This window comes from Staurois parvus, unplaced genomic scaffold (assembly GCF_062004578.1).
Source record: "Staurois parvus isolate SC_StPar_1 unplaced genomic scaffold, SC_StPar_1.0 ptg000327l, whole genome shotgun sequence".
NCBI classification, from domain to species: Eukaryota; Metazoa; Chordata; class Amphibia; order Anura; family Ranidae; genus Staurois; species Staurois parvus.
Window position 1 is genome coordinate 4,713,276 of NW_028318123.1, and position 25,523 is coordinate 4,738,798.

Below are 25,523 nucleotides of genomic sequence, written 5' to 3' on the forward strand. Positions count from 1 at the left end.
TTGGTTAGAGCCTAAATCTATTGAATACCTTATTATACCAATGTTGAAGAGCAGGCATCCCTGTGGACACCAGAAAATCAGTATTTTGCAAAGCGAAGGAAAACGTTATATGCAAGTATTTAAAAGACATCAAATAAGAATAGAATACATGGGATGATTCAGAGTCATCTCCAGAGGCAAAAGCTCCTTATGTATGAAAGCTTAGGAGAGGCTACAATCAAGCTGGCCCTAAACATGTTGGATATATAGAAATGAGATCAAGAAGCTAAAGTGGTTTTAGGTGAGTGCAGTAAAGGAGGAATATTACATTTTTTGACCTCAGGCCTCATCAGTTTATCACTTTTTCTGTGTCCAGTCAGAAGGCAGGGCAGGGGAGACAACAATTTAAATTTGCTTTATTGCTTAGCCTTTCCTTCTGCTTTAAAGGTAGGCCATGTTCCATGTCAGAAAACTAAATAAAGTGTCTTGTGCAATTCGATGAATAATATCATCTTGCTCATTAAAGAAACCTGTACAGTGAAACCTCTACATTGCTATTGTTGACCACTGCTTTTGAAAATGCTAGTTGGCGATAGGCTTCTGGTCTAGGGTTTTGGTCTCCTGCAAATGCTGTTTCATGTGATGGTGCACAAGAATGCTAGGTTGGCCCTTCTGTATTGCCCTATTCCTGGCAGAAATTTGCTTCCGATCTTTTTATCTCTGCCAAACATACTATATCTCCAGCCGGGAAAACATCCTCGGTTGCCTTCCAGGGTGTGAAAACCTGGATGACTGCCATGCTGGCCAATGAACAGGTGTCCAGCATTCTCAAAGACTCACATCCGAAATTCTTTAAAGTTTATGAACCTTTGATAAACTACTTCTTCCCATCCTTACTTCCCTCCAGTTGTGGCCTCTTATAGTTGCTGTCCGTGCCAGTCCTGGGTCCGTGATATCCCTCCTTTCCTGACTTTTCCTCTCTCTGCTTTTCCTCTCTCTTTCCCTACATTTCCCTTTCCCCCTTGTTCTTCCTTCTTTCCAGCTGATCCTTGTTGTTGTTAACTCATAGAGGACAGCTTGGCAATAGCAACATTGGCTTTGATTTTCCTACTAGTCCTCAATGGTTATGGTTAGAACACTACACATTATTTACTTGTATCAGCTTTTACATGTGACTATTTAGCTCTGCCCCTGCGAGAGTGAATTGTGAGCTTGTTATGTTTGCGCTGCAAATGTAATAAATACATGGAAACAGAAAATTCTAGTTGGCCAACAGTGCTGCTCATCCAAAGACTTTAAGACTTTGAGTCACTGACCCTCAACAAGTATGAGGAAAAGTAATTCTGACTTTTCTTTGACTTCACTTGCAGCACTTGTTTCCGGGAAATGGTTCAGAAAGTATTAAAGCCAGAGAAAACAGATAACTAATATTACAGGATGAAGTCAGCAGTGGTGGCTCTCATAGTTTTTTTTACTCCAAGTTTCCTTTATTTTAAAAAACATGTTGCTTTTACTTTATTTGTTGTATAGGTGTAGGTATGTCATAGCACATTATCCCTGTTTCCCTGACACTCTCTGTTCTACAATTTTGTTAACCTAGATCATAATCTCACAGCATTGCTGTGGTGATAAACCATGTGGGGCAGTTTTTTAACTGGATTAGATCTGTCAGCCCTATGCAAAAGTAGAAAGACAAAACATAAAATAAACAAAGGATATATGAAATACAATTGTGGCATTATCTGTGTATTCATTGTTCAAAGGGCTCAATACACACAAGTTCGGAGAATGCTTTTGTGTGGTTTTTAAAATGTAGATTCAATAGAACCTGTAGGGTCTGCATGCTTTTATCAATGCAACGCTCTTTAACTCGGTGAGAGTCTTGATGATTGAGGATTGGGAAATTCAGCACAATAATAAGATATAAAATCTAGGAAATAAACAATATATAAGGTCAAAGGAAGCAAGTACTGCTTTGTCCCTTTAACTCCAGAGAACTGAACCATTTAATATTCTATGGCTGTTTAGAGGGTATTCTGAAAGGGTAAAAGGAGGCACTAGGAAAGTGAATTGAGAACATAAAATAAAAGATACAGTATAGCCCCAGCTGTAAAATAAAAGGATATTAGAGGTCACAGAAAAGATTAATGACCATATAAAAGCACATGACTGCAGGCTAAATGTTTTCAGACTGATTCTTGAGTTTTGACCTCTAATATCATTTTAGTATTACAGTAGAGAGAATGGATATGATATTCTTTTGTGTTAGAATAGGGGGCTGCAAAATTGTTTAAAGCGGAACTCTGGGTTCAAGACGATTGGAATGAGCACATTGCTCAAGCTGCAACATAATGGTCAGTATATGTACTTTGTCTAAGGTAAGGTAATGGAAAATCTTCTTAACCTGGCACAATTTTTCCCAATAGTCCAGGCTTTCAAATGTGCTCAGATCTTGGAATTTACATCCCTGTTACACTTGGCTTTGACATTACCTCTTGAGGAGTTGATGTTTCTTTTGTAGAGGGGTATTATGTGGAGCTGTGTACATCCATTGTATACCTGCCGAATAATGAACTTTGTAATTTTGCTGCCAATGACATTGAGAGGGAAGAGCATTAGGGTTCACACTTGGTATACTGGGAGATGTATTTCAGAGGCAAATGCTAGTTCACTGTAAGGTGATAGTGGCCCCCATTGCTGTCTTCGTGTAGGGTAGTAGCTTTTTAAGGATGATAAGCACATAGGAATCCATGGAGTCAGATTTGGTAGGAAAAGTTATTTGGCCTGCATATTTATTTGTAAATTATAAATTATTTAAATGTACTTGTTATGTGCTGTTGTATTTTTTGGAAGCCAGGAGGTCAGTTTTGAAAAAACTACTCCAATCTAAACAGAAACTTGTCACTAGTATATTTTTTTTATCGTTAATGTTTTCAGGCTACTCGGGTCACTTTCAGTGAGGCTGCTTGCACAAATAGAGGCTAGAGGAGCCATAACATAGCCTAAAAGGTTTTGGTAATTTGTAGACCTTGACAGCCATATTGGAGAAATCCGAGCAGTTGTGGTTTATGTTACCACGGTATAGGTACAACTTTGGCCAGAACAATATTGAAATTCTACAGTTCTAATTGGGGCTCTCATTTAAAGTCTGTGTAGAATTGGAATTGGCGACAGAGCAACTAATGATGCAGTAATGTCAGCTCAGCAGACAAGGTACATAAGGGAAACTAGATGAGGGACTTCAGGAAGACACATAGCATATGGATGGAGGTACTGTTTCTAAATACAAGAATAAAATGTAATGTATTGCAGATTAATTTATATGTTGTCGACATTCTTTATTTTTTTAATAGTAGGGTTCCTTTTTTTTTAATTTTCCCCTGGGAATCCTACTAGTAATACATTTTCTTTTCTAGACTGATAAGGTTTACTCACTGTACTGTATGAAGAAGTGTGTTTGGACTACAGAACACCTCCTTCTCTCCTCCTCTTTGTAACATAAAGGGTAGTGTTCTGTAGGTCACAGAGAAGAAATGGGCAAGGCTGAATAATAATGTTTGAGACAACAAATCAAAGTGCAAATGACAGCACTGGATGTCTGGTGGAATCAACAGGTATTTTTAGGCACCTCTAAACAGATAAACCAAAACGCATTCAATGCTATATTCAGTAGATCAAAAGGGAGCAAATAAAACAAGTTCATTTTTAGTGTTTGCATACACTCTAGTTCTTTCACAGTTGGCTGCATGTTAGAGTCATTGGGAGTCTATAATCAGTGAGCATATTTTACAGAACTTGGTGTTGAGGGGAGTGGTGAGGTGCAATCAATGTATACATTTTCAAATACTAGATCAGTGATGCAGCAGATGCAAACGTAGTTGTCAAGTGGCCCAGGTCCAGCAGGACAGTCCTAGGTTTTTGAACTGCCCTCCAGTGTCCATCTGTCTGATAATAAATTTATATTCTCAGCCCTAGATACATGTGGAAGTGTGTAATCAAGTATTTAAAACCACCAATGAAAATGGGTTTAATTATCGTGTCACTGACATACTGTTTATATAATTGTGGCCACTAACACCAATGCTGGGGGTTACTACTGTGGCCAGTGACACCAGTGCTGGGGATTATTATTGTGACCACTAACGCCAATGATAGGGGTTATTATTTTGTAATCATTGACACCAATGCTCTGGTAATTTGTTTTGGTTACTGACATCATTGCTGGCGGTTATTATTGCGGCCACTGATACCAATGCTTGGGGCTCTTCTTTTGTTCACTGACGCCAATGTTTGGGGTTATTCTCGTGGCCACTCTCACCAATCCTGGGGGGTATTATTGTAGTTATTGATGCTAATTCTTGGAGTTTTTATTGTGGCCACTCACTCTAATTAATATTGTAGCCACTTGCACTAGGTCCAGCTTTAGAACTTGGGGGGCCTGGAGCACTTCGAGTTTGGGGGGCCCACATACACAGAGTTGGCTTACATGCTCAGTGACAGTCACATATTTTCAAAATGCATGACACAACAGTATTCTGCGTTCACACGTGCACACACACATGCACAGTCATAGGTGACTTTCCTTAAGAGTGTATGTGCTCTGTGTGGTTTACTTGTCAAGACCAGCCTTTCTCAACCAGGGTGCCTTGACATATCTTCAGGGGTGCCTTGGTAAAATGTCTAAAAATTGTTAAAAACAAGCCAGCAGGTGGAACAAGCCTGCCTTTTAGTTACACAACGCCACAGGTTTTCATTGTGAACCATTACGACCTTCTAAACGCCAGTGTCCTGACAACCAATAACATCATCAGTTGATAAGGAGGATGTCCGCTGCCTGCATCCTAGCTTGATCTTCCCCTGTCCCTCTCCATCAGTGCTGGGGTCACATTAGCTCAGTGATGGAGAAAAACTGAAGGTGAAGAGAAACACTAGAATATTAGTCAGTACCAGTGTGCAAACGTGTATTTGCTTTTGAATAATAAATCACCTCCAATGTTGGATATCCTACATGTTATGATTTTGCTGCGTTACATAAAACGATTAGAATAGTTTTTCACATTTTAGAATCGGGTGCCCTTTTAAAATTATGGACAGTCTTTGGGTGCCTAAAGACTGTCCATAATTTTAAAGGGTGCATCAGGACTATCCATAATTTTAAAGGGTGCCTTGTCTGAAAAAAGGTTGAGAAACACTGGTCCAGAGTAAATACTTTTACAGATGATGGCTGGCAAAATACTCCTTCCCAAGATACATTTAATAAAAGAAAGTAATTTTTCTTATATTTTATATAATGTTATTATTTAATTTTTACTATTTTAGATATTTTTTCTAAATATTGTTTTATATTATTAGAAGGCCACCTTCTGGTAAGAGGGCCGTTGCCCCTTTTGCCCCCCGTATAAATATGGCAGTGATAGACACTGGTGCTGAGGGTTGTTCAACTTACTTTGTCTTTTAATAAACTCCTGTGGATGTGTGCATGCTCCATCATCACGGTTTTGTTGTGGAGACTACAACAGAATGTGCCAGTACATGGCTGCTTTTATTCCAACCTGGGAGCATAAATACTGCAGCTGAGCTGAATAATTTTTAGCACTCTTGGAAAAGGATGTTAATTTATAATGATATGTTTTTATAATTTAGATTAAAGCAAGATTTATAAAATAAAAATGTAAGTTTTTGATAGAACACGTACAACCTATTTAGTTTTTGTATTGGTACAAATCAAGTATTTAGATTTGGATACACTTTAAAGCAAAATCCAACCAAAAGTTATTTTGTTTTTGCTAATGGCATATCAGAGTTAGAACCTCTGTCATATCTTTATGGCTGTCCATGTCCCTGTTGGGCAGATTTCTCCTAACTTCCTGTTAAGACAAAAAGTAAGGAGAAATCTCTCCAAGGGGCACACGTACAAAAACACAATTTAAGTAGTGGAGGAAGGGTCAGAAGTTCTGACAATATCTTTATTACTGTCTTTGCCTGCCCAGTGACGACCGCACCCCATATTTCTTGTGTGAGTACTATAAGGACAGGAAATGAGGAAAAATCTCAGTCCGAAATAAAAACCTGATAAATTTTAACTCATTCTGCTCTATCCAAATCTAAAAACACAGGATTTGTGTTTGGCTTTAAAGATAAATATATTGTGTAGAAATAGCCTCATTTTGAAGGTTACCACCAATAGTATAGCACATGTACAAGAACAGGATGACCATGCCTCAAATTAATGATCCATTAAATCATCTTTTATTCAATAAACAAGGGACATAGTGGAGGTCAAAACACTGTTATGCATTCCACGATGTATAATCATTGTTCACAGAATCTGTGTAGAAGAACTATGCAGCGTGAAATGCGCAAGTATGTTGTAAGAGTGTTACAACCTCCTGTACAGTGTGTCCCTTGTTTATTGAATAAAAGATGATTTGATGGCACCTCCATTGTAAGGGTGATCATCCTATACTTAACCTCTTCATGCTGCCAGTACGTAAAATATACGGCCTCTCGGCGGCTGGGCCTTGACACCGAGCGGTCGCATATTTGCATACCATTTGTAAACAAACATGCGCTGAGAGCGCACGCCCTGCATGCTTCCAGCACTTGTGTCAGCATTCCAAGGAAAGGCAGGAGCTTTCCAATCATGTGACAGCCAATTACGGCGGTCACATGACCCTAAACCCCGACCTGTCTCCTGGCGTCAGAAACCCCTTAAAGGGCCGGGAGGCGCCAGTGTGAAGGGGTGATCACTCTATACTATGCTATTCAGTGCCTTGGGACAAATCAGATTGGCACCCTCTGTACTTTCTGTGGGTATGTATTTCTTAAAGTGGATCTCCACCCAAAAGGGGAAGTTGCACTTTAAGACATCCTCTCCCCCTTCCTCCTTTGCCTAACATGTTATGTAATTTTGGAGAGGGGGAACGGCTACCTAGTTTTTACAGGTACCCACTTCTGCTCGGATCATCTAAGCGAAGTTCTCCTCCCCCTTTCGTCCCCGCAGTCTGCTGGGACACGTGATAGGTCCAATGCATGCACAGTGGCTGTGAAGCCACAAGCCACACAACCGGCTGTCCACAGTTAGGATGCCGGCATGGGGAAGCAGGAAGCTAGTGAAAAACTAGCCCATGTTAGGATGGCGCTGGATTCCTAGACTGGTAAGTGTCCATTTAATAAAAGTCAGCAGCTATAGGATTTGTAGCGACTGACTTTTAATTTGTTTTATATACTGAACCTCTGCTTTATTCTGGAACAGTAGATCCATGTGTTGTATTATTTTCAGCATAATGCCTCTTGCACACAGGTGAAAAAACACTGCTTTTGTAGACGTGGTGTTTTTTTACGGATCTGAACAGTATGGTTGTCTATAGGACAATACTTGCAGCTGCATAAAGATCTACAATGCTGATTAAAAACCATTAAAAAAGACAATTGAGTGTAGTAAATTCTGCGCATATTGACTGTGTTTGCCTAAATTGCAACACTGGTAGCTAGAAGAGGATGAAGAAGAATTTTATGCATGTACATGCATCTGCATGTTTTAAGTACCTTTACATGCATGTGCACAAGGGGGTTGGTTTACTAAAACTAGAGAGTGCAAAATATGGTGCAATGTACACAGTAGCCAATCAGTTTCTAACTTCAGCTTGTTCAGTTAAGCTTTGAAAAAACCAAAAAAAAAAACTGGACGCTGATTGGTTTCTATGCAGAGCTGCACTCGTTTTTGCACTCTCCAGTTTTACTAAATCAACCCCTATGTCTTTACAGAATCTACATATTTTTACTCAGGCAAGCAGATCCTGCCTATACGTCTTAAGTGTGCGCAGCCTATAGTATTAGGGTGTGCACCCCGAAGCTCAAACACATGCGTGTCTTTCTGATCTCCCTGCGTGCGTATTAGTACTTCCTTACTTCTATAAGCAGAGCTTCTCAGTGGCACACACAGCAAAAATAGTAATGCACACAGGGTGATTAGGGTGTGCCCAGGCACATCTAGCACACCCTGTGCGCACACCTATGCTATACGTAAACATCAGTAAACTATTACGTCTGTGTACAAGAAGCTTATTATATATCTTGTTAATTCATGTTCAGCTGTCGTAAAGGTATTTTTATTTTTCATTTCTGCCTTCACTGAAGATTTCAGCCCCCATGTTATTCTCTGCTTTTTTCCTAAAAGAGCGGCATTTACAATGTGGAGGATCCTGGAAACGGTCCAGTTTTCAAATTTTTTTTTTTTTTGCTTGATTATAACTGACGTTTGACCTTTGGTTGCTTTCTATGAAATGTGTGCTCTTCTGGATTATGTAACGGAGATTGCTCATCCGTTACGTCTCAACACAACAAGTGCTAATTATAAAAGCTTGCTTTTAATTCTGGGGTGCAGAACGCTGACATTAAATTAAGTCTCCTACCAGGCTGGAATTTTAACACATATTTTACATTTGTACATTTTTCATAAAGTAAGTGGACAAGTCTCTATACTGTGTATTAATATCACATTTTCTCTGAAGTGTATCAGTTTGAACATACACTCCTGTTTTTCCTGTACGATTAAGGTTGGCACTGTAGTTAGTGAAAAGAACACTTTTTTTAATGTTTCACCCTTTTATATGAGCTATAAAAATCTTAAATTGGACCTTTTCGCCCCTCATCTGATAACACCACCATTACTGTACTGTAAATATTTAAATAAACACATTTAAAGGTAATTGCTTGCCTCCTCCTTTACTGCATCAACACGCTAATGTGCTGCTCTTCTTCATCTTCGTATCCCGTGCTGCCATTTTTAAAAGACGTCATCGGTAGTTGTTTTCTTTTCTTCCCTGTTGTGTGCTGGCCCACCGATAACGTCACATCTGATATCCAGCATGCACAGTATAAAATCCCCTGGGGAGCTTGTTTTTACTCAAGAAGAGGTTCAAAAGCTCACAGTGGACATTGCTAGAAGGCAGAGAAACAACGTGAGAAACAATTTAATGAAAAATAGATTGCAGGGCCATTAAGGAGCGGATATGTATGGATTATTTTTGGAGAATGTGGATGTTGTTTACTGTTAAGGGCTCGTTCACACTTGTGCGGAAACCTGCGCTTTTCTGCACTTGAATAATGCCGGTCTCCACAAGAGAGTGCCAGACCAAAGATAAAGTCCAAATTCATAATTACATAGTTAGTCTGGCTGAAAAAAGACAAAAGTGCATCCAGTTCAACCAAGAAAAAAAAAGTTATCTTTTACCACCATTGATCCAGAGGAAGGCAAAAAAAAAACCCACAGCAAAGCATGATCCCTCGAGAGGCACTCAGATATTCCCTGGATCAACTTTACCTATAAATGTTAGTATCCAGTTATATTCTGTGTATCTATTAAAGAATCCAGGCCTTTTTTAAAGCAATCCACTGAACTGGCCAGAACCAACTCTTGAGGGAGTCTATTGCACATTTTCACAGCTCTTACTGTGAAGAAACCTTTCTGTATTTGGAGATTACATTTATTTTCCTCCAGATGTAAAGAGTGCCCCCTTGTCCTCTGTGATGACCTCAGGATGAATAACTCTACACCCAGTTCACTATATGAACCACTGACGTATTTATACATATTGATCATATCCCTCGTTAATATCCTTTTCTCAAGAGAGAATAAATTCAGTTTCTCTAATCTTTCCTCATAGCTGAGCTCCTCTGTGCTTCGTATTAGTTTGGTTGCCATTCTCTGTACTTTCTCCAGTTCCACAATGTTGTTTTTGTGAATTGGTGCCCAAAACTGAACTGCATATTCCAGATGAGGTCTTACTAATGATTTGTACAGGGGTAGAATTCTCTCTCTCTCTCTCTCTCTCTCTCTCTCTCTCTCTGGAGTCTATACCTCTTTTAATACAAGAGAGGATTTTGCTCGCTTTAGAAACCGCAGCTTGGCATTGCATACGATTATTAAGCTTATAATCTACCAGAACTCCCAGATCCTTCTCCACCATAAATTCATTTATTGTTATTGTATTAAAAAAAGCCAACGTGTTGAAGGGGTCAAAGGAACTCTCCTTTCATAAGGGCTATGACAAAAGATAATATAGTCATTATTGGTTACAATTATATTTACTGTGTATTATGTTGTTTTGTATCCCTGATGAAGGGGCAATTCCTTAAACTCCCGAAACGTGTTGGATGTTTTGTTAGTACATATAACTGAATTTGGTTTCTTTTATCTTTTGGTTTGGTGCTCCTTCTCTGTATGCACATTTTTTTCTGGTAACATGCTGGGATACCCACTGGAGGGTGGCCTTGTCTGTTGTGAGCAGCCTAACCTGAGCCAGTGGGCTCTTCAAATGTTTTTTGCATTCTCACTACTTTGTATGAACTCGCATCAAAGTCCCAGTGCTTCTTAGATGCTTTTTTCTTAATTCCGTTCTCCACAAGGCCACACTGAAATACTTGTTTTCTGTGTGCACACTTCACATTACGATAGAGCAGAGAGGTGCAGAATAGTCTCATCATCTGTGCGTTTCTATGCTTTGCACCTGAGCAGCAGCGCATAAAAAATGAATGGTTTCTTGGTGACGTTTTAATAAAGTTAAAAAAGAAATAAAAAGTTATCAGTGCTACTGCCCACACAGAACGGATGGCATGAGATGAGCCCTAAGAGGACGTAGAAAGGGGCAAGTGAACTGCCAGGAAATGTCATATACCAGAGCAGTTTGCGATTCAGGGTTAGCATGGAGGACTTGTGGACACCTTTGAAACCTGTCTAGGACATTCCCAATTTTTAATAAACATATTGCATAATTACATGCAAGAGCTCCTCTGCCTACATCTAGGAGGTCTTTGGTGCGGAGAATCCCTGTGCAGAAGAGGCGAGTATGAAAACATTACATTATGTAGTCATTATTTACAGCCTAGTTATGCAAGGGTATACTAGTTTTTTTTTTTTAGTTTTTTTTCCACTCTACTAAATAATGAATATATTTATAATTATTTATATATTTGTTTGCATATTTAAAAAAAAATTACTGCTGGTTACTGACTACTCGGTGCTCATTCACTTATCTGGGCCATACTGCACCAAGAATTAGCATTTATCTGCCTCAGGCACCTGAAAATTGGTTCCCTTTATTTCAGATTTGTTTGTTAAGTCAGTCATTCCGTTTTGTCATATTCATAATGATTCATTTTTTGGAATTTGTTTCGTATATTCATTGTTCCAAATCAATTTGTATTTTTAGAAGTTATTTCAGAAGATTCTGATTCATTCGTTGTTTGCAGTGAGTCTTTGTATGCGACTTGTTTGTGACTTCAATGCGACTTGGGTGCCTTGCGACTTGCTTGCAACTTTGATCGATCCTAACAATACAGAGTGACACACATATTATTAAATTTACAAAACCCTCTCAAATTGCAAATGAATGAATACAAATAAATGTATTATTTTCATTATAATTTATTTAGATTTTTGTTGAAATTTGTTACTATTGTGATTCAGAGATTTGGATACATCCAGATGTCTAAACAACGAAAATTTAGTCCGAGCTTCAATTCGTAACGAAATGAATCGAATTGCACTTGTCTGTCTGCCATCAGCTGTGACCACTAGCCTGTACAAATCAATAACAGGCTGACAGGCGACACTGCTGTTTGCATGTAATAGCACATCCAAGCAGTTACATCCAATTAGGGACAGATAAGTGGTCCTAGAGGTAGGGCATCCAGGGCCACTCATCTGTCCCTAATTGTGTGTAACTGCTTGGAGTTGGAGGGAGAAGGGAGAGGGGTTATCTGTATGGATAAAAAAAAGTGAGTTTTCTTGACTTTTAGGAAGTGCAGGCTGTCATCCAGATCCAGGCTTCAGTATTTACTAAGTCAGCAACCTGAAATAGACATGTAGCCAGTGAAGTTTAAAAAGCATGAGGCTGATAGAACTAGTGCCTTGAAAATCCAAGTGAGCAATGACAACTCCTGCGTTTTTTACTGGTTCCCCTGTAATCCGTGTTAGCTTCCTTATTATTAAATGTATTCCTATCAGTACATGCTCTTTTTAGTTATTTTCATCCACATGATCACTCCTAGTCTGAACCATGTCACTACCTGCGTGGAGCTTGCTTGTTCTCCCTGTGCTTTCATAGGTTTCCTCCGGGTACTCCAGTTTCCTTCTACACTCCAAAGACTGGTGGGTTAAGTGGTTCCAGTCCAAATTGGCCCTAGTATGTGTATGTATGAATGTGAGTTAGGGACCCTAGATTGTACGCTCCTTGAAGATTAGGGACTGATGTGAATGTATAATATATGTAAAGCGCTGCATAAATTGATGGCTCTGAAAAGTACTTGTAATGGCTAAATGGTTAGCACTTCTGCCTGGCAGTACTAGGATATAATTTCAGCCATGGCACCACCTGCCTGGAGTTTGCATGTTCTCCCTGTGCCTGCGTGGATTTCCTCCAGGTACTCCGGTTTCTTCCCACAGTCCAAAGACATGCTAGTAGGGTAATTGAATCTTGTCTAAATTGGCCCTAGTATGTGTATGAATGTGAGTTAGGGACCTTAGATTGTACACCCCTTGAGGGTTTAGGGACTGGTGTGAATGTACAATGTATATGTAAAGTTCTGCGTAAATTGAGAGCGCTATATAAGGACCTGAAATAAATCAAATAAATAGCCAATGAAAACTGGACCGTGGTAAAGATGACAGCTGATGGTTTTAGGTGGACTATGCAAACTCTATGTTACTGTCAAAATAAAACCATACAGTATGTTTATTGTGTATAGTGTGGGCTTCTATATTTTTATTGCTGTCTGCATGTTCAGTGGGAAGATTCCCTCTCAATCAGATTTTTTTCATTTTAATTAGGTCAGAATGATTACTTACTATTTGTTTGTGTGACATACTGTATCTAAATCAATCTTTCTCAACCAGACTTCTGTGGAACCCTAGGGTTCCTCCAGAGATTACTAAGGGTTCCTTGAGCAATGAGTAATTCCTGCCTCTCAGAAAAGTATCCACTGACACCATTGATCTTTTTATCTGTCTGTAAAGGGGGATTATTCCTAATACCCACAAACGTAAGGAGCATTCTCCTCAGTTATTATCACAATAATGTACCATGAACTGTGGATATAGTAATTTAGTCTTGTGACTACTATCAGTGTCTAGCTGAGCACTGGTTAAAGTTTGTAGGAGGAGTTTTCATTCTCCTCTCACTGCCCTATGAGATTGCATAACCCCTGACCCTGTGTCTGGACAGTGCTGGTTGTCCCTGTGCTGATCACATGCACCCTCCCAAGAAAATGAAAAAACTTTCACCCTCCACAGTGAGTATAACCAGCATGCTTTACTGCACATACAGACTGATTTTACTGTTGTGAGTTTAGTAACACTTTAACAGCTGAAAAATATTCACAGGCTCAGGATTCCCATTTACCATAGTTTCTATTTTTATTTTTAATTTTGAGTGCTTACGCATGCACAGTGAATTGTTCTGTTCTCTGGGAACACCTGCAAAGTTTGTCAATTGGCAGTATCAATGTAACTCTGGTTTAGCAATGGGGGACTGTGTGCTGGCTGCTATCCAGGAGTTAAGAGTTTGGAGCTGAAATAGCTGCCTGGGCTTGCACTGCTTCCTTTCTAGCACAGTAGTACTATGCTTGCTGACGGTATATATAGTATGACAGGTTAAAATGGATTAAGTTTGAAAAACAAATCTCAAGATTCAGCCAAAAGTGCTGTGTAAATTGTAAGGGCTGTGCTGTACATATGTGCAAATACTATATATGATACTGTATGGCAAGCTCACTTCAAAAACTGGTTATCAGTATTTGCCTGCAGCTCCCAAGAAGAGCAAAAAAAAAATTAAGCTGAATGTAAAGGTTTTTTTTTTAAACAAAAAAGATGTTATCAGTGGCAGACTGACAACTCATGGGGCCCCCAGGCAATAGGGGATCATGGGGCCCCTGTGTCCTTGCCCAAACTCAAAAAAGCCTATGAAAAAGGTACCAGGGGCATCTCATGGGGCCCCTTACTGACCCCGCCCCTGGATGTTATAATTACCTGCTGTGTGCAGTGGTATTGCACAGAGTGGTCTCCTACCTGCATGAAGGGAAAAATTGTTTTTGACCTTCTAACCACTTTAAAGTGATTGTTAAGGCTTCTATTTTTTATATGTTAGACTTACCTGCTCTGTGCAATGGTAATGCACAGAGTGGCCCCAATCCTCCTTTTCATAGGTCCTTCATTGGTGCTGTTAGCTCCTCACCACCATAGGAACCTCCTATCGGGGTGCACCTGCAGGCTGGCTCCTGAGCCAGGCTGTGTGTATCCATTGACGCACACAGCATGGCTCAGCCCCATGGTTGGTATAAAAAATACAGTAGCAGTTATGATTGGGATATGTGATGTTTTGAGCTTTGAAATCGTTACTCCTTCAGCACTAACTGTAATATTATTTTAGCACTTATCTATACAAAACATAATGCAGATAGTTTGTCAAGTATGTCCAGATAAAATTGTTTATCTTGCTAACATTAACAAAGCTAATCAATTGAATTAAAACCTATGGCTGAAAATGTTTTTATGTCATTACTAGATGTATTTTGCACCTAATCTAACTGTAGGATCTACTTTAGTTATTTTTATCTTGTAGCTGCTAATACTTGAAATTGCTTAAATTTCTGTAATTGGCAGGGATCAGCACCACTGCTGGCTCACCAAGTATGAAAGAAACGTACACTTTTCTAATATTTTCTCAAGTAATTACTTGCAGTCTGACAGCAGAGGTTCTGTCTTGCCATGGCCATCTGTTGAAAAACCAAATGCAGTTTTTTAAACAAAATTCTGTGGTTTAAATTGCAGTTGTGTTTACTTTTCATGTGCTTGGGACCTATTTGAAAAAAATTAGAAAAGAAAAACTATTGGGGTTGATCTAATACAGGGGCAGAGAGTGTTCACACTGGAAAGGAAATTTTCACTTAGCTTAGTGAATGAAATGAATCAGCTGACTTTGATAATTCGATCATATGCAAGCAAAAATCCTGTTTTTTTAATTCTACCTGGACATGATTGGCTATTCTTGGATTTTAAACTTGGCTTCACTCCATTCAATAAGTTAAGTGAAGGTGAACTCCAAAGTGAACCCAAATGTGTATTAGCAGGCACAGCACACACCCTAGAAAATAATATGAAATGATTGGCCCCACCTATTTTTAAAAGGCACCTATGCAGGCCAACCCCTGACCCTAGCAAACATATACTTCCCTAACACAGCCCATATTACCTTTTGCAACAGAGTAATCAAAGAACTGAAAGGATTCACTTCAGGTTGCTTGATATTAGGTGGAGACTTTAACATCCCTCTGAACCCACTACTGGATACCTCAAACGGGAAATCTTGTGTCACATATACAATCCTTAAAGGATCAAATCCCTATTGCAATCCCTACTTTTAGTTGATACATGGAGAACATTGTTCCCAGCAGACAAAGACTACACTTTTTATTCAATACCACATAACAATCACTCTAGAATAGACCATGTTTATCTCCCAGAGAGACCTACCCCTCCTTAAACAAGCAGCTATTGGCATCCAATCTATTTCTGACCATGCTCCCATAGCGATGACTCTAGAAATAACTTCACCTAAACCCAAGCATTTCAACTGGAGGCTTAATTCCTCATTATTAACAGACACCACATCCAGCTAATATATAGCCGAGCAGATTAGGAATTTCTTCGAATTCAACTCAAGGGGTGAAATGACTCCCATAGTCACATGGGAAGCACATAAATGTGTAATAAGAGGAGAGCTCATAAAACTTGGATCCAAACGCAAAAAAGAATACGAAAAAACATTCTCAACACTCGCTCAAAAAATATTGTCATTAGAACAGCTCAGTAAACAATCCATGGCTTCTAAGGTTAGTTGTGAGCTTTTAGAGACTTGAAATGCATTACATAACTTGCTAGACCTTAAAGCAAAAAGGATACTTAAAAAAAAAAAAAAAATCTACCACAAGCAGCGGACAAAAGTGGCAATTTTTTTGCTAGAGCCCTGAAAAAGGCCACCATAGCCAACAACATTCCTTAAATCAAAAATAAAGAAGGCAAATTAGAATTCGAATCTGAGAAAATTGCTTCTCAATTTCACAAATACTGTTATATAATTTACCCCCCCCCCCCCAACATTAGCCTCAAAGTGCCCCAGATGATAGACTGCAAGCTATAGTGAAATATTTAAAGAAGAGAAAAAAATTACCTTCCTTGCAAGAGTCAGACGTTGCCGATCTTGAGAGACCAATTGGAGAAGAAGAGCTTTTACTGGCCATTAAAAAGCCTTGGCCCTGACGGATTCACAGCTATTTATTATAAAACCTATGCTGAAATTCCTTAACCCCCATTCTTATTGGCCATGAACTCTCTAACACAAACACAGACTATCCCTAGCTCATTTCTCACTGCACATATCACTGTACTCCCTAAACCAGGCAAGGACACATCAGACTGTGCAAACTACACACCAATCTCCTTACTAAATTTAGATTTAAAACTATTGGCAAAGATACTAGCTAATAGACTTAGACCTTTCCTCGCTCACATCATGGGTCCTGAGAAGTCTGGTTTTATGCCTGTCAGGGAGGACAGGGATAATGTTGTTAAAGCACTGAATCTAATACACTCTGCTAAACAACACAGGATGGAGGGACTTCTATCCACAGATGCAGAGAAGGCCTTCGATAGAGTGGCATGGGATTTTATGTGGGCGACATGTAAACATATTGGTTTGAAGTCCAATATGCTCTCGTGGATCAAAACACTTTATGCTGGACTCAATGCAAAAATTAAAGTTAATAATATACTCTCTGATACAGTACCCATAAGTAATGGCACAAGACAGGGCTGCCCTCTCTCGCCACTTCTATTCATTCTAACACTAGAACCCTTTAACAGGACAATAAACTTGGAGCCTTCTATAACCGGATTTAATATAATAGGCCGAGAGTTTAAAATAATTGCTTATGCGGAATGATTTACTTTTCTTCATCATGCAGCCTCAGATCTCAAACCCCAATCTAATACAAGAATTTACTATTTTTGGATACCTCTCTAACATGAAAATTAATTCTAACAAATGAGAAGCATTAAATCTTACCCTACCGCCAGAGATGGTAGCCATAATACAACAAAATTGCCCGTCTAAGTTGGTACCCCAAGCCTTAAAGTACCTAGGAATTTGGCTTACATCCAATACCTCATTACTCTTTTCATAATTTTGTTCCCCTGTTTAACTCAACCAAACAAGACCTTAAAACATGGAATACCAGATTCTTTTCATGGTTTGTTAGGGCGGCCGTCTTAAAAATGTCCATTCTTCCTAAGGTTTTGTATATAATGCAAGCTTTACCTATCAAGATCCAACACAGCTTTTTTAAATGACTTCAATTACTCCAAATTCAGGTCTTATGGGCACACAAAAAACCTAAAATAGGCTTCCACTTGATCACAAAACGCAAGGCAAAAGGTGGAATGGGATTGCCAGACTTTAAAATGTATTATTATGCCACTCATCTCACAAGAGTGATAGATTGGCATTGCCACTCCAGTCATAAAGACTGAATAAACCTAGAAGCTGGCGCTGTTCCATTCTCCTTAAAATTCTCTCCTAGGTTACCATGGTCCAGCAAACCTATATCAATAAAAAAAACACCCTTTAATAGGTGCCACTAACTTAAAATACTTCACACAATTTCTAAGACAGAATCCATCTTCTTAACACCAGGACCTCTAACCCCTCTTGCACACAATTCAGATTCACCGGGGATCCTTAACCACCGGACTTTTCTCTTGGATAACGAGATCCCAATTTTAGCTTATCATTGCATTGATAAAGGCACAGTAAAAACTTACGATATGCTGAAAAAGGATTGCAACTCCTACGTTTCCATTATGGTCTTATTTCCAGTTGCGCAACTATCTGACTAACTATAAGACAAAGACCAGTTTCCTAAGACCACTGAATTCATTTGAATCTCTTATGCTTTAAATGCCATAAAGTGGAAAAAACAACTTCCTTTTCCTACTCTTGGCTTTGGCATTGCAAAACACCTTATCCTGAGAAATTTAAGGCCATGTGAGAATCCTCTATGGAAGTGGAGATACCCAATGACCAATGGGAAAAAAGCCTGTGGCCTAGCACATAAGTGTTCAATAAGTACCAGAAATCATGAATTGACATATAAAATACTGACACAATGGTACACTACCCCAGTTAAGATAAAAAATGGTTCCCTCAAGCCTCTGACCTCTGTTGGAAATGTGAGAATGCTCTAGGCACATTTGTACATATCTGGTGGTAGTGCCCCAAATTATTACCTTGTAATTCAGTAAGACAAGTAATTATCCAGATTACAGGAACAACCTTAGAATTCACTCCTGTATGCTGCCTACTACACATCTCCCCTGCTCCTCTAAGCAAATACAAATGCTCATTGACCATCCACCTACTCAAAGTGGCCAAATCTCTGATCCCTTTACACTGGAAGTCGACCTCAATTCCTTCCATCAAGGAATGGATTAATAAAGTAGACTTATTATATGAGATGGAAGAAACGTTAGCCATGGCCTCTGATAATATCACACGATTTAACAAAACTTGGAAAGACTGGTTCTTTTCACCTTTTCCGATACCTATGCTACTTCAAAAAGTTTCAGAAGCTGAATTAGGCCTGGGGGAATATATACTACTCTCTATCTATTGATTTAATTTATTACTACAGGTATTAAAGAATTGTACAGCTTATACCATTCATACCTCACCACAACCATATGACACCCTAAATAAGTGATACAATATTTGCAGTTAATCTGCTGTATAAACGACCTTATTAATATTCCTTTGTACTAAAACTAAATCTTTTGACAACTTTACAAATTCTGTTTTCACATGAGTGTAAACACATTGATATTTTTATACCCAATTGATATCACAGTGTACATTGGCTTGATATATTTGGAAGATCTATTCTTTGTCATCGTAAATAGCCTAAGTATTTTGAAATAGAATGCTAAATCCTCCCTTTTTTCTCTCTAGTTGTGCTTACTCTGTACTTTTGATGTTAATAACCTACCATAAGTACTATTCATTGTACTGACCTATAAGACATATATTACCTCTGTATGTTAGTTTCATTGAATGTTATATGCTTTTGTTTAAATAAAAGTTAATGTGAAAAAAAAAATATGATGGACCCCTTTGCTAGATTTTATCCAGTCTTTGGGGCACTGTTTCTACCACTTATATGATGCACTATTACTCCTATTGATACAAAGCAATATTCCTCCCTTTGACACAATGAGGCACTATTTCTTCTACTGACACCAACAATGGGGCACTAATCCTGTCACTGATCCCAACGATGGAGCATAATTCCTTCCACCGATATAAACGATTGAGCACTATTCCTCCATCTACTGACCACATTTTTTTGAATCCCATTGACAAGTCTGAGACATTGTCTGATGCTGGGGTATTTTCTATTCCCAATGGCCACAGGGACTGTTCCTTTGTTTAGGAAGTTTGAAGATCCCTGGGATAGAGTATTGTTTCTGAAAGGCTAGGACTAGTACCACTGGTTCGCACTGAGTGAAACATTTTGAGGGACACATACTCCCTATACTAGAGGTTCTAGCAGTAGGCTTTGGAACTGGACACTTGGAGTTAGAGATTGGACGTGCCCTGTTTGGCGCCAAATGCCATTACAAAAATAACACCTTTTGTCTATGTAGGAGATGATTCAGATAGGCTCTCTTGTGGTTCCCGTGTCAGTTAGTGAGAAAGTCACCCAACGCACATGCATTTTCTGTACTTTTTTGTACATTGTGGTGTCAGTGAGCCCTTATAATGTTCCACAAAGTTAAGGATTGCTTTGTGGGAGTTCAGTTCTACTTTAAAGCATATCTAAACCTAAAAACAAAAATGTAATATATTGCAATTTACTAATCCTTAGATGCATTAGTTTTCTTTTCTTGGGCTTTTTCCCTTTATTTTCACCTGGTGATCCTGCGAGTAACAGAAATTTGTTGTCTCTTAATGTCTACGCTTATTTTCTCTACTGTATCTGTGGGGCAGCCATGGTTGTCTCAGACTGGAATTCAAACAGGTCTGCTTTCTTGAGCTCCATTACATAATGGATTGATAGGACTAGTCATTTACACAATTGGGATAAGGTTCTTTGTGCTTTCTTTACAGCTTATAGGAAGTGACAAGGACACTGCCTTTGTGCAAGATCAACAGGCATTTTCATTGCTTGCTAAAAAATGTTCATAGTCTGAAATAAATGCATCCACCACATCCATGGACTGGAAAGGTGCAATATACAGTCATGGCCGAAATTGTTGGCACCCTTGATATTTTTCCTGAAAATCAAGTATTTCACACAAAAAAGGTATTGCATTAACACATGTTTTGCTATACACATGTTTATTCCCTTTGTATGTATTGGAACAAATATAAAACAGAGGCAGAAAAGCAAATATGACATAATGTCACACAAAACCCCAAAAATGGGCTGGACAAAAGTATTGGCACCCTTAACTTAATATTTGGTTGCACACCCTTTGGAAAACATAACTGAAATCAGTCGCTTCCTATAACCATCAATAAGCTTCTGACACCTCTCACCCGGAATTTTGGACCACTCTTCCTTTGCAAACAGCTCCAGGTCTCTCTTATTGGAAGGACACCTTTTCCCAACAGCAATTTTAAGATCTCTCCACAGGTGTTCAATGGGATTTAGATCTGGGCTCATTGCTGGCCACTTCAGAACTCTCCAGCGCTTCTTTGCCATCCATTTCTGAGTGCTTTTTGACGTATGTTTGGGGTCATTGTCCTGCTGGAAGACCCAGGATCTTGGACGCAAACCCAGCTTTCTGACACTGGGCCCTACAGTGCGACCCAAAATCCTTTGGTAATCCTCAGATTTCATGATGCCTTGCACACAGTCAAGGCACCCAGTGCCAGAGGCAGCAAAACAACCCCAAAACATCATTGAACCTCCACCATATTTTACCGTAGGTACTGTGTTTTGTTCTTTGTAGGCCTCATTCCGTTTTCGGTAAACAGTAGAATGATGTGCTTTACCGAAAAGCTCTATCTTGGTCTCATCTGTCCACAAGACGTTTTCCCAGAAGGCTTTTGGCTTACTCAAGTACATTTTGGCAAACTGTAGTCTTGCTTTTTTATGTCTCTGTGTCAGCAGTGGGGTCCTCCTGGGTCTCCTGCCATAGCGTTTCATTTCATTTAAATGTCGACGGATAGTTCGCGCTGACACTGATGCTCCCTGAGCCTGCAGGACAGCTTGAATGTCTTTGGAACATGTTTGGGGCTGCTTATCCACCATCCGGACTATTCTGCGTTGCAATCTTTCATCAATTTTCCTCATCCGTCCACGACCAGGGAGATTAGCTACAGTGCCATGGGTTGCAAACTTCTTGATAATGTTGCGCACTGTGGACAAAGGCAAATCTAGTTCTCTGGAGATGGACTTGTAACCTTGAGATTGTTGATATTTTGCCACAATTTTGGTTCTCAGGTCCTCAGACAGTTCTCGTCTCCTCTTTCTGTTGTCCATGCTTAGTGTGGCACAGACAGACACACAATGCAAAGGTTAAGTGAACGTCTCTCCTTTTTATCTGCTTTCAGGTGTGATTTCTATATTGCCCACACCTGTTACTTGCCCCAGGTGAGTTTACAGGAGCATCACATGCTTGTAACATTCTTATTTATCCGCAGTTGTGAAAGGGTGCCAATACTTTTGTCCAGCCCATTTTTGGAGGTTTGTGTGACATTATGTCGAATTTGCTTTCTTTCCTCCCTTTTTTTGTTTTGTCCCAATACACACAAAGGGAATAAACATGTGTATAGCAAAACATGTGTTAATGCAATACGTTTCGTGAGAAATACATGATTTCCTGGAGAAATATCAAGGGTGCCAACAATTTCGGCCATGACTGTATGACATTTTTGTTTTTGGGTTTAGATATACTTCAACTAGTATTTATCTTTTTTTTTTTTTAGTTATTAAAAAGCTGCAAGTGTACAATATACCATTTCCCATTGAGAATCTGGGAGTATTATTTCTTAAATATGTTTCTGAATTTTTCTTAACACAGCCACTATTCATATTAATATTTTTTCCTGTTCCCTAGATGAGATCATTATCAGATTATGTGAAAACAAGTGAGCTGTGAAGATTCAACTCCCTCCATACAATCTGCCATGTTCCGTGGCTCCCCCCAGAAGCTGTGTTTGTCTTCATGAAGATTCCTAATCTTGGTAATGTGATGAATAAATTTGAGGTCCTTGGAGTTGTCGGTGAAGGTATGTTGTAAGCATGACTACTCTTAAATAAATAATTCCAAACAGCATTTGTTCTAATCTGTTCTACTTTATGCACCCACTGTATTGCTGTAATAAACAGTATATGTATGTGTGTATGTGTGTGTGTGTGTGTATATATATATATATATATATATATATATATATATATATGTGTGTGTGTGAAGTTCTTCCAAGGATTTCATGCACTTAGCAGAATGCGTTTTATGGTTATTGGCCCACTTTTTTGTCATCAAGATGCCAACGTAACACGGTATCTTGTCCATGCAGGGGTTGTTTAAAGCTGAATTTAAGGCATTCAATTTTTACATTGGTCCATCTTCCACCAAGGCACTGCTACTACAGTGATTTGCTTATACACAGGAGGTTGCCCACTCAGCACAGACGCCATTCAGGGGACACTTTGCATTTTATCAGCGAAAGCAAAGTGTTCTCTGGGCTTTGTGACATCATTGCCTCACCTCTCCACCTTGTACAATCAGAGAATGCCTTAAATTCATTGAGAATTAATTGATCCAGCTCTCAGCTTTTATGTAAAAGTGATCTGGCTTACTGTAAAGCCACTAGATCACTTTTCCATTACTCGCGAGTGACACCCACCAACCCCCATTTCACCCTTTCTGGAAGCCCCTGTTTTGTGGCTTCTTGTCTCTACCACTGCACCACATTAAAATGCAGGCCCCTAAAAGTCCATTTGCTTAATCCAAAGGAGAGTACTAAATATCAATATGAATTATGTTTTATTTACCTGATTAAAATAAAAACAAAAACCTGTCAGAGGTTTTAATGAGCTACAGCTTTGAATGGAGAGAACTTCTGCATTAATCTCTTTGCCCAGTGTTCTGTATTAAACTTTTATTTGTAAAAAAAAGACAAGCATATAGTAAAAAAAATAACAGTTTAAAAACTTGTTGAACTAAAAAACAAATTAAAATAAAACTGACTGTTCACTTGGGCTAACCTCCTGATTGGCTGGGCAGTGTGATAATCAGTCTTACTGCAAAGGAGGATTCATGACCAAATACCGGCTTCCTAGTGGAAATGGGTCTTTTCATAAAAGAGCATATTGGGTGTCAAGAATTCCAGCATGCTGTGGACCAGATCTGCAAATATGTGTAGGTGTCTCTTACTGCTTTTAGTTAATTTATAGTGCAAGTTTGTCCATTGTAGATAGTGGCAGGTTGACAGGATGTAATTTACATTTATTGACTTTTAACACCAGCAAACACTCATGTTAAGTGCAGGTACATCTAATATCTGACCAGTAACTTTATCTTTAACTGGAATACAGGAACAATGAAAATCTTGACTTCAGTGATCAGACTTCAGGTGTCCTTTTACTAGCACAGATTATGAGGTTACATTCTTGTTTTAAATATATTGGGCTCATTTATAAACCATTTCTAATTCGGTATATCTCCACCACACTGAACATAGATGTTGCAGCAACAAAAGGGAAGTATGCAATGACCTGTCACAAACTTTGGCCTTAGAAAGTGAATGGATGAAGTGAGATACTCTCTCTCATTTTGTCTAAGGGTTAATATGTGTACAGTTCACTTTGTTTTAGAGTTCCAATCTGATTTTGTCATATTCTCTGCAATTTTCTCTAGGTGCTTATGGAGTGGTACTTAAATGTCGACACAAGGTAAGAAGAATGATTACATGCGATGTTTCTGCATTATTGCATGTTTGCCACTTGATAACTAGGGAAGCACTGAGCATGCTTCTACCAGGATTGTAATGGTTAATGATAATATAATGGTTAATGAATATGGATGGTTAATGAATGGATAATGATAATGGTTAATGAATACAGGTGAAAATTTTCCTGCCATTCCTAAACTCATGTGCCCTCTTTATTCCTCTCTTTTCCTTTTCCCCACTTTTTCTTGACTCCCTCCCTTGTACTATAGTATTATATTACTGCTATGCTTCCCCGAACCCAATTACATCCCCCACAGCTAAAAATTAAATTTCATCCTCTACCTATTAATTCCAAAGGTAACATGTATAACCCCTAAAAGGATAAACCACCTCTGAAAATGTGTAAATCGACTACTGCAGCTCCCTCCTCATTGGCATACCTTAACATAGGTTATCCCCCTTCAGTCCATCATGAATGATGCTGCCAGACTCATCCACCTTACCAACCATTCAGTGTCTGCTACCCCTCTCTGCCAACTCCCTACCCCAATCTGGCTGACTGTCTCCTATTCTGTCCACTTTTAGACAATCCCTGAAAGCCCTTTTCTTCAGAGTAGTCTATCCCACCTCCACCTAACAACTGTATTTCCACTTTCCCCATCAGTTCATCCCTCACAGTTATTAACTTTTGTATCACTTGAACCTCCCTTTTAGATTATTGGGTTTAACAAGCAGGGCCCTCCTGTATTCAATTGTATTGTAACTGTACTGTCGGCCCTCATTTTGTAAAGCGTTGTGTAAACTGCTGGTGCTATATAAATGTTATATAATAATAATATAGCGTTATTGCTTTGCTAAGTTACTTTCTGTTTACCTTCTGCATTATATTCAGTATCATATGTTTTGCAATATTATTAATCTGTTTAAAGTTGACAGGAACATTTAGCAATAATATGAAAGTCATCCAGCTAAGTACACATTAAAAAAATGCTCATTTAAACCCTTCTTGTAGCTGTGCAAACATTTACAACTTGTCATGTTCCCATTATGCCTAATGGGCAGTACATTTCCTAATACAGAAACATTCTGCATGAGCCTATCTTAGCTCTGTTGTTAAACTTAGGAAAATATATCTATCTTTTTTAAATTCAAATTTATCATATAGAGCATTAATAGAAAAAATGGAGAGGGAGGCCTATAAAAAGGTCTCACCCCTTGTTAGTGGATTTGGTGCCACACCCCTCATTAACAAGACACTGAAAGACATAAAGACCCTAACTGGAAAAAGCTAATGGGGCTTTGTGAGGCACCACACCAAAATAAAAATACTCAAAAATATAAAAGATACAACTTTATTTGATAGTTAAAAACATAGTTGTGATGATAATATGTTGAGCAGTTGCATAGCCCATTATAGAAAGCATGCGTAGCTTGTAACAAACAGCCCTATTACATAACATTACAAGGCATAACCTTGGATGGCATAAAAATCATAGTTAACATATAGGCTCCAAAATTGTATAAGTATAA

General features: G+C 38.8%; 1 protein-coding gene across 4 annotated transcripts in view; it reads left to right on the plus strand.

Moving 5' to 3' along the window:
- The window catches only part of CDKL5 (cyclin dependent kinase like 5), a 434,956-nt gene that overhangs the window by 157,594 nt on the left and 251,839 nt on the right, over positions 1-25,523 (plus strand). For all 4 annotated transcript variants that reach the window (XM_089683897.1, XM_089683900.1, XM_089683898.1 and 1 more), the window contains exons 3-4: positions 22,157-22,328; positions 23,960-23,994. In XM_089683897.1, coding sequence (XP_089540023.1) covers positions 22,265-22,328; positions 23,960-23,994 — 99 coding nt within the window. In that variant the 5' untranslated portion in view covers positions 22,157-22,264. The remainder of the gene's footprint in view (positions 1-22,156; positions 22,329-23,959; positions 23,995-25,523) is intronic.